The sequence below is a fragment of the Spea bombifrons genome, chromosome 1, assembly GCF_027358695.1.
Source record: "Spea bombifrons isolate aSpeBom1 chromosome 1, aSpeBom1.2.pri, whole genome shotgun sequence".
In the NCBI taxonomy this organism is placed as follows: domain Eukaryota; kingdom Metazoa; phylum Chordata; class Amphibia; order Anura; family Pelobatidae; genus Spea; species Spea bombifrons.
In genome coordinates, this window is record NC_071087.1 from 91,557,943 (window position 1) to 91,575,772 (window position 17,830).

Genomic DNA, 17,830 nt, shown 5'->3' on the forward strand with positions numbered 1-17,830 from the left:
GGCCGAGAACACATTTTAATAAATGGCAGTGAAATATAAAATGCAATTAGTAGGATTGGATATAATTTGATCAACCTGTTTTGTTCTGTTATTTTTTTGCTTGTAAAAAATAAAATAAAAAAATAAAAATACATTAATGCAATTTTAAAACAATTTACATTTTAAACAATTTTGTTGTAGCACCTACGTCAAGTTGGCGTTGTTGGTAAATTTGTTGAGTTTTTTGGACCTGGTGTTGCTCATCTGTCTATTGCTGATCGTGCCACCATTGCCAACATGTGTCCGGAGTATGGAGCAACAGCCGCCTTTTTCCCTGTGGATCTTGTCAGCGTGGAGTACCTGCGGCAAACAGGTTAGCAAATCATCTCTTTCTGAAGTGTTTTCCAGATGGCGGACATATGAACCTTTCCTAAGATCGTACAATGCAGAGCTTACTTGAACAGTACGGCAAGTAATTTCCAATTAGGGCAGTTAATTTATGAAATATTCATGTGTGTGGAACATGAGTGTAGAATATTCGTTTGGAGTCTGCAATGCCCCCTGTGGTGCCCTGTCTGCACAATGGACACAGGGAACTGGTAAACACGCTGAGGCTATAGTGACCCACGTTTAACTCGCTTAAACGCCTCTAAAATATTTTTCCCTTGCCATTCCAGGTGGCACATGAGAAGTAGGCTCCGCCTACCAGGTAGGGCAGGAAACACTATAAAAAAAGGACACCTCCCCCTTCCTCCCCAGTGTTGTTTCCTGCCCTACTCAGGTAGCGGTTAGGCTGAAGCTTACCTCTTTTTTTGTTTTCTTGGAGCCCCGGGGGGGCGTCCTCTCTCCCGACACCCGGTAGTGGTCCCGGTGGATCCAGGGTGATGCGGCAGCCTCGGAGGCTGTAAACTCCGCGGTAATCGCGGTAACACGAGGCTCAGTCCTCGTTATACGATGCCCACAGCCCAGGGGGCTCACTGGGACGTACATCCCCGGGCTCCGGTTCTCTCCGTCCCGGGGAGGGGGAATCCTCAGCGTGCGGCGGCAGGAGAGCGCTCCGGCGCGAGCAGTTTTCTTTAAGCCGGCAGTGCCGATCTCTCGGCACCCGGTTTTATTATCTCCTCTCTGCAATTACTCCGGCTTCCGTCCGGGGTCACGAGAGGTCAATTGACGAGGAATTTCCGGATGTGACGGTTTCCGGGCCTTGGCGCCTAAATGCCTCTATAAAAACGCCAGAATGGGTAAGATCTTTCCATGCTCTTCGACCTGTACTGTATTATTGGATTTTTTACTCCTCTTTTTTTGCCTGCCTGTGCCTGAGGACTGTATATTGCCTTTTCAAGTAGGTGTTTTCTCTCCTAGTTTAGAGAGAGATTTCTATGGCCTATTCCATTGCTTTCTGATGTTATAATTTTTGTGTTTTCTCCTCAGTTATGTCAGACAAAAATCCAGACATTCCTTCTGAGGCCTCCCCACATAGGAAGTCTGTGGGGAAAACGAAACATAAAGCCTGCTCATCCTGTAAAAAGACCCTACACGATCCTACGGCCAAAATGTGCAGCTCCTGCTCTCGGCCTAAAGATGTTTCCAATTCAGAATTTACCTCCTGGTTGAAGGGGGAGCTGCAGTCCACCTTTGACTGTTTTCGTGCCATGGCAAGCTCCGCTCAGGGGCCGGTGTCCCAGCATCATCTTTTCCAGCAGGGTCCTCCAAATGTTCTACCAGATACCCTGGAAGATTATTCGGCACCCTTTTCTGAATACGACTACAAGTCTAATGACCCCCAGTCTTCGGATGAGGAGGGGGAAGTTAAAGAAGAAACCTTTTTCTTCCCAGTCGAAGAAACAGGGAAGCTAATCTCTGCAGTCAGATCTACTCTAAATCTACAGGATGATATACCAGTTTCAAAACCGGATCCTTTTCAGGGTCACTCTAGGAAGCCGCAGACCTTTCCAGTTCACGACTCGCTTTCGGCCATAATCACGGAGCAGTGGAAATATCCGGACCGGAGATTCTTCACGTCTTCCAGAACCAAAAAGCTGTTTCCCTTTGATGGCAAGAATTCTGAGGCCTGGGAAGTCCCGAAAGTAGACACCGCAGTAGCCAAGGCTACGAAGAAAACAGCCATTCCGATGGAGGACGCGTCCCACTTCAAAGACCCCATGGACCGGCGGGCTGAGAATGCCGCCAAGAGGGCTTTTGAGGCAGCAGCGGCGAACTTTCGTCCAGCCATTGCAATAGCGTCAACTTCTAGAGCCATTAAGATCTGGCTCCAACAAGCGGTGGAAGATCTTGCAGCTATCCCAGGGTCTGAGCAGGTCGCAAGAAACTTGTCAGACACCTGCCTAGCTATTGACTTCATCTCCGATGCTTCCATTGTATCTGTCCGTACATCTGCTAAAGCTACGGCACTTTCTGCGGTTTCTAGACGAGCGCTCTGGCTCAAGTCGTGGTCTGCAGATAACGCCTCCAAACACAAGCTGTGCAGCATTCCGTTCCAGGGGAACCACCTCTTCGGCAGCGACCTTGACACGATTCTAGAATCCACCACGGGTGATAAGCACTGGTTACCTCAGAGGAAGGGACCACCGCGTTTCAGGTCCAATTATTTCAGAGCTCCAAGAGACAGGGAGTCCTACAGGCCCTCAACATCCTATCAAGAGTACCAGTCCTTTCGGGGTAAACCCTACGCGAGAGGCAGATTCCAGAGAGGAAGAGGCAGAGGCAGGGACGGCAAATCAGGGAAGTTTTGACGCCAGCAGGTTTCAGGTAGGGGGCAGGCTATCCGGTTTCCTGCATGCCTGGGAAGAGATCACCTCAGACCCCTGGGTTCTTCGCATCATCAATCAAGGCTATGCTCCGGAGTTTACTCACCTACCTGCCCAGCGATTCCTGCTGTCCATGCCTCCCACAGATCCTTGGAAAAGAGCGGGATTCTTCTCCACACTCAACAACCTTATTCACGAAAGGGCTCTGGTCCCGGTGCCTCTTCAAGAAATAGGAGAGGGAACTTATTCCCACGTCTTTGTCGTACCAAAACCATCCTGGAAATTCAGACTAATAATCAATCTACAGTTGGTAAATGCCTGCATCAGATACAACAGGTTCCGGATGGAATCCCTGAAGTCCGCCACGGAGGTTGTTTCATCGGGGGACTTCATGGTCACTATAGACCTGCGAGACGCCTATCTACATGTCCTCATCAGAGAAGACCACCAAAGATTCCTCCGTCTGGCCGTTCCACTACCTCAAGGGATTCGGCATCTTCAGTTTCGGACGCTTCCCTTTGGGATTGCTTCAGCACCACGAATCTTCACAAAACTCATGTCAGTCGTCGTGGCCTTCCTGAGGCAAAGAGGCATAAAGGTGGTCCCATACCTGGACGATTGGCTCCTGATAGCAGCTTCGGCATCATTGCTCCAATCTCATCTAGAATTTTCCCTCAGGACACTCCACAAACTGGGATGGTTAGTGAACCCCCTAAAGTCAAAGTTTCTGCCAAACAGACGTCGGTCTTTTCTGGGAATGATCCTCGATTCAGAAGTACAGAAGACGTTTCTCCCGCAGGACAAGATCCTAAGGTTACGGGAATTCACACATACAGTCCTGCAGTACAAGTCAGTGTCCCTCAGATCCGTCATGTCCTTGCTCGGTCTCATGACTTCCTCCATCCCGGCGGTTCCCTGGGCACTGGCTCACGCAAGACCCCTTCAACAATTTTTACTGGATCACTGGGATCGCTCCCAGACATCCCTATACAAGAAGGTCCGGCTTTCTCCCCTCGTTCGGGAGTCACTCCGTTGGTGGCTGTCAACCAAGAATCTTTCGCAGGGTCTCCCTTGGCAGACGAGAGATTGGGTGGTGATCTCCACCGACGCCAGTTTGACAGGCTGGGGTGCTGTCATGGGAAGCCATTTTGCCCAGGGATCCTGGTCTCCCCAAGAATCAAGCCTACACATCAATTTTCTAGAACTACTGGCGGTCTGGAGGGCTCTCAGGTTCTGGTCTCCAATCCTGCGGCACAAGTCCATCAGGATCCTTTCAGACAACATCACCGTGGTGGCCTACCTTTCCAAACAAGGTGGCACCAGAAGCAGACGCCTGCAGACCCTGACTGCTCAGATCTGCAGATGGGCGGAGTTCAATCTCTGCACACTCTCTGCGGTTCATATCAAGGGGTCTCTGAATCAGGAGGCGGATTACCTCAGCAGGAAATCAGTACCTCCAGGAGAATGGTCCTTAAACAAAAAAGTCTTCGCCCTCATAACAAGGAAATGGGGCACTCCTCAGATAGACCTGATGGCCACGCACCTGAACGCTCAGGTAAAGGAGTTTTTTTCTCTTTCACCAGTCGGTCATCCCCGAGCACTGGAAGCACTCTCGCAGACCTGGGATTTCGACCTCGCATACGTTTTTCCTCCGCTTCCCCTTATCTCCAGAGTACTCCGGAAAATTCGGGGAAACCCTCAAAAAGTCATCCTGGTTGTTCCTTTCTGGCCTCGCAGGATCTGGTTCTCGGACCTTACCACCTTGTCCATAGACGAACCTTTGCCTCTTCCTCAGGTGAAGGATCTTCTCATTCAAGGTCCTGTTCTCCACCCAGATCCATTCCGATTCAACCTCTCTGCATGGCTTCTGAAAGGGAGATCTTGTCCTCCAAAGGATTAGCTGCATCTGTGGTGAACACCATTCTCTCCAGCCGCAAAATTTCTACGGCCACCAAGTACCAAAAGGTTTGGGAGACATTCATCGCCTGGTGCAATGTGCATGAAGTATCCACTCCATCTATCCGCGAGGTGCTGCACTTTTTTCAAGATGGCTTTGATAAAGGATTTCAACCTGCTACTATCAAGGTCCAGATCTCAGCACTGAGTAACTTCTTGGATTTCAATCTGGCTTCTCATCCGTGGATCTCCAGATTTTCTAAGGGAATGTGTAGACTTCGCCCTAGGATCCGGCCGTCGGTCCCTCCTTGGGACCTTAATCTCGTATTGCATCAACTCACCTTGTCTCCATTTGAGCCTCTAGTAGATACCTCTCTTAAGCTGCTCACCTACAAGGTTGTCCTCCTCGTAGCCCTCACTTCCGCTAGGAGGGTGAGCGAAATCCAGGCTCTCTCCAGAGTTGAACCTTTTCTCAGGATTCTGCCGGACTGCATTATCCTTCGTTTGCCTCCAGAGTTTCTCCCTAAAGTGGTCTCCCCTTTCCATGCGGATCAGGAGATCGTCCTACCTACACTCTGTCCGGATCCCAAGAATCCCAAAGAACTGGAACTCCATTCGCTAGACCTGCGGAGATGTATCCTGTCATATCTCTCACGTACGTCGGCCTGGAAGAAATCCGATTCTCTCTTTCTGTCCTTTGCGGGGCCCCGCAAGGACAGATCAGTATCCAGGGCTTCCGTGAGCCGCTGGCTTAAGGACGCTATCGCTTTATGTTACGTCTCCGCGGGAAGAGTACCTCCCTCCGGCCTGAAGGCTCACTCGACCAGATCCGTCTCAACTTCCTGGGCCGAACTCTCCGGGGTGTCTCCGTCTCTCATTTGCAAGGCAGCGACCTGGAGGTCGATTCATACGTTCGTAAGGCACTACAGGCTGAACCTTCATCTCTCAGACGAGTCTCAATTTGGTCGTCGTGTCCTTCAGACTGGAATCCTTCCCTCCCTATCTTGCTAATTCTTCTCATGTGCCACCTGGAATGGCAAGGGAAAGAGAGAATTCTTACCTGGGAATTCCTTTTCCTTGTCCATTTCCAGGTGGCACACTTTTTCCCCGCCCATTAAAATTTATTGGTTTTTGCTATTATTTGTCTGAGTCTTTCTTTTCAACCACACTGGGGAGGAAGGGGGAGGTGTCCTTTTTTTATAGTGTTTCCTGCCCTACCTGGTAGGCGGAGCCTACTTCTCATGTGCCACCTGGAAATGGACAAGGAAAAGGAATTCCCAGGTAAGAATTCTCTCTTTCTTTAGAGACAATGTACATTATGAATTTCTTCCTAGTTATTCAACACAATTAAGCATTTATTTGCAGAATTGGGTCATTGTTAGGACCTGTTAAATCCAGGATGATCATGTAATGCTTTAATTTGTTTTATGTGCGGGTATTAAAATTCAATATTTCGTCAAAAATAATTACCAACCCAGATGAGTACCTTTTCTTTGGTTTGGTCCCAGCTTCAGAAATCACGTCATGTCAACTGTGTGCTGAATTTATAACTGGCAGTAGAGCAACAGGAGCTTAGACCTTTCAGTCTGAAGCATAGTTATATTCAACTGTGTTCCTATTAGACATTTCCTTCTTGATTCTATGACTTTAGAATTTGTTTTACTGGTTCTCATTGGTCATAGCAAATGTACTGGATGCCTGATATTGAATGGATTATGGTGACTGTGTGCTTCTCCATTTACAGGTCGCGAAGAGGAAAGGGTTAAATACATCCAGAAATATTTGGAGGCTGCTGGGTTGTTCAGGGACTTTAACAATACCGAGCAGGACCCTGATTTTACCCAGGTAACAAACCAGCAACCTTAAAAAGCAGAACTTATCAATAACTGTTAAGTGTTGCCGATGTAAGAAATTGTATCCGTTGTATTTATTAACAGGGGGGTTGAATGATAAATATTTCTTTAACGCGTTTGATGGCTTTATATGTGTACAGGTCGTTGAGTTGGATCTCGGCACAGTAGTACCATGCTGTAGTGGACCTAAGAGGCCTCAAGACAAAGTAGCGGTTTCTGAAATGAAATCTGACTTTGAGAATTGCTTGGGAGCCAAGGTGAGAAAACCAAGCATGTTATTCAGAATTTGACTAGGAGTTGTTGTCTTTCTATGCAGTTATGTTTCTCACATTCTCTTGTTGAGCACAGTTTTGCATATGATAGGCGTTTTCGCAAGGTTTGCCAACAAAGGCATGTTTCCCTTGTGAGAAGTCCCTTATTAGCCCTACTGATAAATAGTTAATTTATAGTGACTATGCATTAGGTAGGGTCACCTCAAAAACTTTTGTCTGGCAGAGACTGTATTTGTCCTGTTTATTTTTTCTTCCTCTGCAGCAAGGATTTAAAGGATTCCAGATCCCACAAGGTCACCACAATGACAAAGTAAAATTCACCTACAATGACAGCGACTACGAGCTCTCTCATGGCTCTGTGGTCATAGCAGCCATTACAAGCTGTACCAACACTAGCAATCCTTCTGTCATGCTAGGGGCAGGTGAGTCTTCTTATTTCCCCACGCAGTTATATAAGGCTTGGTGCATACAATTCTGGTTAAATCGTGCATCATGTATTTCTTCCCAGAACTAATGTTCTTAGTACCAAGGTTAAATCAAATGCATTATAATTGCATGGAAAAATAATATCTGGATGTTAGCGATATCCCTGTATATTAAATGCACCTCTGCTCAAGTAGCAGTCTGTAAAATGGGGGGCTTTGTATCCCATAGGCAGTACATCATTATTTGACTTTGTCTTGAGTAAATTAAGCAAAATTTGAACTTTTTTGTTTTTAATTCAATTTTAGAGACCTTTCATTTCAAAGTCTATCTCAGGGATTGGTGGATAAGTTAATCATTTTCCTGTGTTTGGGTTTCCCCCCTATTCCCCCTCACAAGAACTGTCTGAACCAATCACTACAACCAACTGCTCCGCTATGGGGCAGAGACAACTTTATTGGGAGAAATAATAATCCACGTCTAAGAACAGGAAGTTAAGATGGCTGCTCCTCTTTGGAAATGGAAAGAGTGACAGACTTAAGAGTTTATCATTGTATATCTCAGTTTTTGTTAATGTTCTTTGTTATCTTAACCAATTTTAGGATTATTGGCCAAAAATGCGATTGAAGCCGGGCTGTCTGTGAAGCCTTACGTCAAAACAAGCCTGTCCCCAGGGAGTGGTGTGGTGACCTATTACCTCAAAGACAGTGGAGTTATGCCCTACCTCTCCCAGCTCGGGTAAGAGGGTGCTCTACCCCCAGCAGCCATTTTGTACATTACAAATTAACGGGATTATGTGATCAAATTTTAAAGTCATGTAAAATCTGTAAACTGTAATACGGTACCATCCCTATTAGTTACCTGTGGTATTGTGTCTCTTAGGTTTGATGTTGTGGGATATGGATGCATGACTTGCATAGGTAACAGTGGACCCCTTCCTGAACCTGTTGTGGAAGCCATAACTCAGGTATAAAATCTAGTAATTGTGTGTAATATATATATATATATATATATATATATATAATCTTATGCAAACTCCTAAAGAAACCTGATTCGTTATTAATCTTTCTATGTAGCAAATTTACAGCCTGGCGGTGTTTTATAAAATGCATTTTCCACCAAATTTGCTGTTTCCTCCTAGATGCATTTTTATCATACCGTATATTCCGGCGTATAAGACGACTTTTTAACCCCAAAAAATCTTCTTAAAAGTGGGGGGTCGTCTTATACGCCGGGTACTTACCAAGCCGGAGGTTCCCACAAAGCCACCAACCTCTCTAATCACTACGCGCCGGCTATTGATGCCGAGCGCAGGGATGCCGTCATGTCCCGGCGCCCGGGATCAATTGCCGGCGCGTAGTGATGAGGGAGCAGGGAGGCCCGAGGTCTGGCACTAGAGACCTCGGCTTCCCTGCTCTCTAATCACTAGGCGCCGGCTATTGATGCCGAGCGCAGGGATGACGTCATGTCCCGGCGCCCGGCATCAATAGCCGGCGCGTAGTGATTAGAGAGCAGGGAAGCCGAGGTCTGAAGTGCCAGACATCGGGCTCCCACAACTGGATGGAAGAAAGAAGACAGAAGATAAGGTAAGAGATGGGGACAAAGGGACAAAGGGGGGAGAAATATATATATATATATATATATATATATATATATATATATATACACACACACACACTGGTGTATGTATATATATATATATATATATATATATATACACACACACACACACACACTGGTGTGTGTATATATATATATATATATATATATATATATATACTGGTGTGTGTATATATATATATATATATATATATATATATATATATATATATATATATATATATATATATATATATATATATATATATATATATATATATATACACATACGTGTGTATATATATATATATATATATATATACATATACATATACATGTGTGTGTAAAGGCAGGGGTGTGTGGTGAGGGCAGTGTATAAATGTGTATGTATGGACAGGCATATGTGTAGATATATATAGATATATATTATATATGTGTGTGTGTGTAAGGGCAGTGCATGTATGTATATGTCAGCAAATCAACCAGCAAATCACCGGTAAGGTACATCGCTTGCCGTGATTGGCTGGTTGTTGTACGCTGGGTAGAGGGGTAGTCTTATACGGCGAGTATAGTCCAAACTCTATATTTGGACTGTAAAAGTTGGGGGTCGTCTTATACGCCCAGTCGTCTTATACGCCGGAATATACGGTATTTGTATCTTCTATTAATATGCCTTGACTACAAAAAAAACAAAAACTGTCTGCGTTTCTCACCCTAATAAAGTTGGCAACAAATATATAAACATAATATAAACGAGAGGTTTTAGTTATATGAATTGGCCAAAGCATAATTAAGCTCACCCGCCACGTCAAGGCACACCTTCAGTAGGGTGAGAATTATTATTATGTCTTGATTATTTAGAAAGAAAACAGAACGCTATTGGATTTGTTTCTTTATTGAGGTGTTATTACCATGCAGTGATTTGCCTGTTACAGGGAGATCTGGTGGCAGTTGGCGTCTTATCTGGGAACAGAAACTTTGAAGGTCGTGTTCATCCAAACACACGTGCAAACTACTTGGCTTCTCCACCTCTTGTCATTGCCTATGCCATAGCCGGGACTGTCAGGATTGACTTTGAGAAAGAGCCTCTGGGTAAAACATCTACTTGTATGTCACGTTGTGGTTGGCAATAACTTAAATGACTTTATCTGCATACGTGGTTTTAAACAATGGTTATCAGCTGAAAAGAGCTAACCATCTCCCTTGCATAGTACTATGAGACCCAATCCCTTTTTACCATAATGCATTTTGAAATGTATTTTTTTATTTATTTTTTTTTATTTAGGTTTTTTTTATGTATAGTTTTATGTGTGTTGCTTTGCAGGATTTAATGCAGATGGTAAACCTGTGTTCCTGAATGATATCTGGCCCACAAGAGAAGAAATCCAGGCAGTGGAACGTAAATATGTTATACCAGGAATGTTCAAAGAAGTGTATGAAAAAATTGAGGTAACATAACTTTATTAAATTCATTTCAATAAGTGATCTCTGTGAGGCAAGATGAAATATGAAAAGCCTCAACTTGTCATAAAGAGAAATCTAATACTGTGGTGGTAGTCATCGGTACAACTAGTCAAAATCATTTTAGTATTTGCTGCCATTTTTGTTCCTCTGCTTGATGGGCTTGAGGGGCTTTGGGGGTTGCCGTATCCTACCATAGGGACTGCATTGACAACCAGGGCCATATAGGAAACTTTGGAATGTAGGTAAGCGTGACCTGTAGTCGTTTAGAAAGGGCTGTCCATACAAGCAATAAAGGCCTGTTTTGCTTGCTTCCTGCTGTGCATCTTACAAAATTAATCCCGACAGTTGTGGATTGAGTTTATATCTGTAGATGAAGGCAGGAGCCAAGTAATCAAATGTTACTGTTGGCTTCTAACTTCTGTTTTCCCCGCTCTGAAAATTCTCTGTGTCTCTGAAACTCTGCCTAGATTTTCTAGCCCTGTGTGAAATAAAATGTGTACATGTGTTAATACCAGTATTATTATCTTCTATTTATATAGCGCCAACAGTTTACGCAGCGCTTAATACAATACATATATTCAATGGGTATGACAAGACGATAATTCACAGACTTAGATAAACCGATACATTATTATGTGTTTCTGCACTAAAATTAATTAAAAAAGCTTCTCGTGTGTTGCACCCACTTTACCTCACTAGCTACGTTTTTTCACAGAAAGTCAATGAAAGCTGGAATAATTTAAAAGCACCTACTGATAAGTTATACCCGTGGGATCCTAAATCAACGTACATCAAATCTCCGCCATTCTTTGACCATCTGGTATGTGCTATGTTCTGTACTTCGTAATCTTGCTTATGAAATGCACAATACTTCATTACAAACATAGAGTTTGATGGCAAGTAAGAACCATTTGGCCCATCTAGTCTGCCAATTATTCCTGATGTCAGTCCTTGGGGTTTGTATTAGATTCAAGATTGCTTTATGCCTATCCAGTGAGTGTTAAAATTCCCCACTTCTGCTGGGAGGCTTTTCCATTTATCTACCACTCTATCAGTATCACATCACATCTTATCCTGCATGTCGTTCACCTTTATGGCTGCTCTCCTCTGAACTCTCTTCAAAATGTCAATATCTTTCTGGATATTGTGTACAGTTCTGGAGACCCCATCATCTAGGTGGGATCTGGCCAAAGATCTGTAGAATGGGATAACCAGCACCCCTTTCTGCTACAAATGTCTCTCGCTATTATATGGAAAAGAAAAAATGTCGGTGCGCTAAGCTAGTCTCGCTATTATATCCCAGCTATTTTTTTTTCTCCTTTTCAGACAATGGAACTCCAGCCTTCCAAATCTATCACTGACGCTTATGTCCTCTTAAACCTGGGCGATTCCGTAACAACTGACCACATTTCACCTGCTGGGAATATAGCACGAAACAGCCCAGCGGCACGCTTTTTAACCAGCAGAGGGTGAGCGGAACTGCATTCAATGTCAATTATCTTACATATGTATCTAATCTGTGCATGTATGTATGCATGTATAACAGACTAACTAAAAGGTTTCCTTCTCATGTTTTCCCTTCTTTTTGTGTCATAGTCTAACCCCAAGAGAATTTAACTCCTACGGCTCCCGTAGAGGTAACGATGCTGTCATGGCAAGAGGAACGTTTGCCAACATCCGCTTGTTTAACAAGTTTGTTAACAAGCAGGCTCCACAAACTATACACTTTCCTTCCAATGAAACAGTAAGTGCTGAACCCCTAAAGCATTGTTTGTATCAACTGGCATATACAATTCTTAAGAATATAACCTGTATCATACCGTAGAACTTTAGCACTATTTATATGGCTTTATTACTGTGCGTGTTAATTCTGGCATCTTGTGATAAAGCTACCTTTGTAGTAAAGACTAATAATATCTCTAGATTGTAAGCTTGGTTGAGCAGGGCCTTTCTTACCGGTTGTTTCTGTAAGTCAAATTGCTATGTTGTGCATTACTCGTTATGTCCTATTTTCCCATTGTACAGCACTGTGGAAAATGATGGCGCTCCATAAAACAATAAATAATAATAATAATAATGATGCAAAGATAACCTTTAATTACCAGGGCTGTTTTATACCCCCAATGACAGAGCAGTGTTTGAGGAATTTTTGCTTTCTCCAACGTTTATTCCCTCTATCCGTGCAAATTATATATAGTCATTTTTTGAGGACAAAGAGAAAAATGTAGTTTGACGCAATATTTCTACATTTAACCAGGAATAAAAAGAGGCAACAATTAGAGATTAATTTGTAGTTTTACTTAGTACATTTTCAACATAAGTAATGTTGAGCAACAACCCCAGGTAATTTTTTTTTTAAAAAAAACATTTCATAACAAGCTACTCCTATTTTTATGGTTTTATGCATTTGTGTTGGTTTAAATTTGTACAGAGTAAGGTATAAGATAATTGCTAAATTTTTTTGTATTTTTTATTTTTTTGCATTGTTCTGTAACAAAATAATGCTCTGCCACGCTCGCTCCATTTTTTTTCTCTCTACAATATTCCTATGCTTTTATTTGGGTTTATTCCTTTTGTCGTGTATACACGACACAGATGTCAGGTATACAAAACCAGTACACCTTAGGGGTGTGGCTATGATAGGACCGCCCACCTACCTTACCTAAAGATCAACCTCGCAGAGCATCTCAAAGTGGCCATATGGGAGTGATAATGGAGATCTGTGCTGCAACCGCACAGACCACCATTCGTTTTACAGCTCCATGGGTTAGTCCGATGAAATCAGAGGATCCCCGCAGCCAACCCATCGTGCCCTTTGCCTGCCCGATACTTTTGTGCAGAAAACAGGATGGGTGGGGGTTTTGCAGTGGTTGTGTGCCTTTTCTACCATATACATATGTATGTGATCATCTTTTTATTTCTGCTCATTCAGCTTGATATATACGATGCTGCTGAAAGATACCAACAGGCTGGACACAATCTGATTATCCTGACCGGAAAAGAGTATGGTTCAGGAAGTTCTAGAGACTGGGCAGCAAAGGGACCTTTCTTACAGGTGCGTCTTCTGTTTATTACTCACTAGTAAAGGAAAGAAGTAACCCGTCCCATCTATCTTATCTGTTAATAGATATGAATCAGGATTGATTCCATAAAAAGCTAAGTAGATTTACATCTAATTTTACATGTAACCATTATACAACGTATTGGTTGGATAACAGCTGATAGCAAGTACTACTTCAAACAGTTTTGATACTAAAAAGGGTTCATACAGTTAAAATATAACTTTATTAATGATATTAACTTTAAAAACTATATAATATGAGACCAAGTTTGTGTGGAATAAAAAATATTTGTTTTTATCAAAACTTTAATGAACAGTGAAATATGCAAGGTGCTTTAATAAATAAAAATAAAAATAAAAACATCCTTACAACTTCTTAAGCTACTGTTGTGATCACTGAAGCAACAGAGTAACCTTTGTGTGCTTTAGATTTTAGATTTTAACTTGGTGGTAGCCCTGGTAAATTTAGGTGAAATAAGGTGTTTTGTTTTGCACAGGGTATTAAGGCCGTTCTTGCTGAGAGCTATGAGCGTATTCACCGCAGTAACTTGGTTGGAATGGGGATAATACCCCTTCAGTATATGCCAGGAGAAAGTGCAGAGGCATTAGGACTTACTGGACAAGAACGCTACACTGTCATCATTCCAGAAGACAAAGATCTCCGGCCAGGAATGAACATCCAAATTAAGGTAAATACTTTTGAGATAGAGGAGAAATGATGTGGTGTCTACTTTTTCACAGCACTGGATACTGTATTTACCCTATCCCGATTTCTAGTATTTTTGCATATTTATCGCACAACACTTACAGTACTGTGAGTCAATTTCCCCCTTCCTGATTTCTTATATTTTTGCTTATTTGTCACATATAAATGTTTCAGATTATCCTACTAATTTTAATATTATACAAAGATAACCTAAATAAACACAAAAAGCAGTTTTTAAAGGATGATTTCATGCATAGAATGAAAAAAGCTATCCAACCCTACCTGGCCTTATCTGAAAAAGCGATTGCCTCCTCAGTAACTATATCAACCAATTAACATAATTTATTGACAATTAGGTTAAATTTCACTAGAAACACCCAGGCATGACTACCCCCAGTCATGTTGAATCTAAACATCAATTAAATAGAACCTGTCTTGCAAAGTGAAGTAGGCTAAAAGGTCTTAAAAAGCAGCATGTGATGCTGCTGTCCAAAGGAATGCAAGGACACACGAGATGTCATTGACCTCTATCAGTCAGGAAAGGGTTACAAAGACATTGGATGATCTGAAACATTTAAATGTGACAAATAAGCAAAAATATAAGAAATCGGGAAGGGGGGAAATACTGTACATTTGTGTGAATTAGAAGTGACAAAAAAGCAGATGTTAAAATATTTGTCTTGTTTCATAGACATGTTAATCTAAAACTATGATAGCCTCTAATAGCCTTTGTGCCAGTGAATCTGTTTCACAACAGTGTTTTATGTAATTGTGTAAACGGAGTGATGACTTACAATATTGTCAGTGTTGTGCACATTAGACGGCATTAGTCACTGACAACTGATTGGTAGATCCCCTGATCGTGTGATTGATGTGTTGACCGCTCACACCAATCACAGCTACAGCTCTGTTCCTTTCCCCATTTGATGGTGTCCCCGCCCAATAATGGTTCAACTCGTTGGTCACTAATACGTAATTTGTGTGAGTGCACCAAATGAAAAATAAGAAAATAGTGGTTGTACAACCACTGAGCAAAATGCTTATATCAACATTTAATCCATGATTCACAGGTGCAAATATGCACCCTACATGCATAGCTTATCATTGTAGCAATGAATTCTGGGAGCCCACAAATAGCCGCCATCTTCCCATTTCACATTTATTGACGTAGTGTTGGCTTTAAACCCGTGTATCATGTAATATGAACAGTTTGCACTTTTCTATGTTAAGCTTTTTATCCTACCTTATTTACTCTCTACCCAGCTTGATACTGGAAAATCATTTGAAGCCATCATGAGATTCGATACAGATGTGGAGCTCACCTACTACCGCAACGGCGGTATTTTGAACTACATGATCCGTAAAATGGCAAACTCTAGTTAAGACAAAAGAAGAGCAGTGGCATGGTCTCGTTCTGTGGAGATTTAAAAATCCAAACCAGCTATCTCTTATCTAGTCTCCACTATAAATGGCCAGAATGCACATTAAGTAGTTTTCAGGTAGAGAAAATAAATTTCCATGCTTGTGTACATTACACAGATGACCTCTTATAGTTGGCTTGTAGGTATTTTGTGATGAGGAATGAACTTAACACCTTGACCAGCCAGATAACAATGAGAAGTTTGTGCATAGTTTATCTAAGGCTAAGTTACTGAGCAGAGGTTTTCAGGCGAGTAGGATATCATGATGAACCTTGCTACTGCTGTTGATACTCAAACTGTCAGGAAATTCACCCAACATACAGTCGTGTTTTGAGCTGTCCAAAATGGTGTAAAGTTAAGGCTAAGAATAATAAATTAAAAATGATCTATACTTTCTCCTGTGTCTATTGATTTGGTTCTGATTTGCAGTGTACAAGTCGAACATGTCTTAATGTAATTTATAGTTTGAGGCCCTGATTTGAATTGGCACTTTACTATTTAATGAATTGTTCAATGTAAATCCATTCTCCGTTTACTTTAGGTTCTACTTAGGTTTCTGCTGAACTCAGTAACTCCAGGTTCTCATTCTCCATAGTGTTAAAAGTGAACTTTGCAGTGTTCATACTGCTTAAGGCCTCTGCCAGCTTGTGTTGCCCACTTCAGAAGGCGTACAGCTGATTTGCTCCTTACAACTCATTCAATGCTCTTTGCCACTATGGACACCATAGATAATACATTCTATTCACAAAATACAGTATAATCCTACCTTGCGTTGGCAACATCTTCCATAGCTTCCTAGTTCATCGTAACCTGTATTAGCTCTGTAATTTAAAGCCCATCAGGAGATATGTTCAGTTGAATGGACCTTCTACACGGAAAATAGCTGGTGGTGTAGATAGAGACAATGCATATTTTGGGGGGTTCTGCAGAATGTATTTGCAAGGGAGACGCCTCTATTAAAGTGCATGTGATGACTGGAGTGTCCCTTTAAAGACCAGGTGAAGCCAGATTTTGTGGAAGTACATCTCCCATAATCTGTGTATATCTTGTGAATATAGGCACTCTTATTTTATAATATTGCTGCAACCCGAAAATAGTGTACCCTTCAAATACACCACTAAAAGTAAAACTATAACGAAAAAAAAACACCACAAATGATATATACATCGCCAGGATTGATCACTCTCCAAAGATACATATGCAACAAAATTAAAAAGCAACATGGTATAGACACGTTGGTAATCTCCCATAACCGTCCATATAGATGTTATAAGAAATATGACAGCTTTGGCAGCTCCAAAAAACAGACATTCTTTACCTTTGTCATGTGAATTGGTTGAAAACTTTTAGTTTAGCGTTCCATGTTAGCTTTGTTTCTTAAAGAATATTTGTTTCAAATTGATAAATGTGAATATAAATTTTTCCCCTTTGTAGTATTTTCCTGTAATCCTAGTTTTGCTTTTTCACCTTTGCGAAAATCTTTACAAACTACTTTGTAAATTCAAGCCAAATAAATCTATTTTCAAGAGACGTGATTTGTTGGTTTCCATTCTAATTTTAATTAAATTGTGTATAAATGTGATAAAAACCTCTATTCATTGAACTATGTTTTGGTAAAGGATCAGTCAACCCCAACTGTCTTAGAGTTTAAAAGTATTAAGTAAACTTTTGTTTCTGTCGAATTCTGTGGAATATGATGGTGCTATATAAATAAGTATAGTCAGTTCTCACTTAACGTCATTAATAGGTTCTTGGAACCTGCTGCTATAAGTGAAACAATGTTTCTCTTATCTTGCATCTTCTGTCTTGTTCCTTCTGTCTTCGTCCGCTTGTCCCCTCTTTCTTGCTCTTTGCCCAGACCACTTCTTTGTCCCTGTTTTCTCTGATCTTGTATCTTCTGTCTTGTTCCTTCTGTCTTCGTCCGCTTGTCCCCTCTTTCTTGCTCTTTGCCCAGACCACTTCTTTGTCCCTGTTTTCTCTGATCTTGCATCTTCTGTCTTGTTCCTTCTGTCTTTGTCCGCTTGTCCCCTCTTTCTTGCTCTTTGCTCTCTTCCGCAAACAGTTGAAGCTTGTGGGAACATCCTATCCCCGAAACGGAGGAGACGATATTCCTGAAAGCTGCACCCTTTTGTGGAAGTGCACCGGGAGGCTGGTTCCATGGAGTCACGGACCAAGAAAGAAGACGCAAGGAGAAGCGGACAAAGTCAGACAAACAAGAAGATGCAAGATCAGAAACGGAGCTGTGGAAGGCATGAGAGTGTAGTTATCAACGTTATAACAAAACTATGTTATTAGTAGTAGTAGTAGTAGTAGTAGTAGTAGTAGTAGTAGTAGTAGTAGTAGTAAAGTGACCACATGGTTCTAGGATCAGTTACTGGACAGGGTCTT

The 17,830-nt window shown here is 42.0% G+C and overlaps 1 protein-coding gene across 2 annotated transcripts in view; it reads left to right on the forward strand.

The window, feature by feature from the left end:
* The window catches only part of ACO1 (aconitase 1), a 30,314-nt gene extending 13,342 nt beyond the window's left edge, over window positions 1-16,972 (forward strand). For both annotated transcript variants that reach the window (XM_053465882.1, XM_053465883.1), the window contains exons 8-21: window positions 181-352; window positions 6,388-6,488; window positions 6,637-6,753; window positions 7,031-7,190; window positions 7,794-7,929; window positions 8,074-8,158; window positions 9,726-9,882; window positions 10,115-10,239; window positions 10,970-11,074; window positions 11,581-11,723; window positions 11,851-11,998; window positions 13,187-13,309; window positions 13,813-14,004; window positions 15,285-16,972. In XM_053465882.1, the coding sequence (XP_053321857.1) occupies window positions 181-352; window positions 6,388-6,488; window positions 6,637-6,753; window positions 7,031-7,190; window positions 7,794-7,929; window positions 8,074-8,158; window positions 9,726-9,882; window positions 10,115-10,239; window positions 10,970-11,074; window positions 11,581-11,723; window positions 11,851-11,998; window positions 13,187-13,309; window positions 13,813-14,004; window positions 15,285-15,404 (1,884 nt within the window). In that variant the 3' untranslated portion in view covers window positions 15,405-16,972. The remainder of the gene's footprint in view (window positions 1-180; window positions 353-6,387; window positions 6,489-6,636; window positions 6,754-7,030; window positions 7,191-7,793; window positions 7,930-8,073; window positions 8,159-9,725; window positions 9,883-10,114; window positions 10,240-10,969; window positions 11,075-11,580; window positions 11,724-11,850; window positions 11,999-13,186; window positions 13,310-13,812; window positions 14,005-15,284) is intronic.
* The last annotated feature ends 858 nt before the right edge of the window (window positions 16,973-17,830 follow it).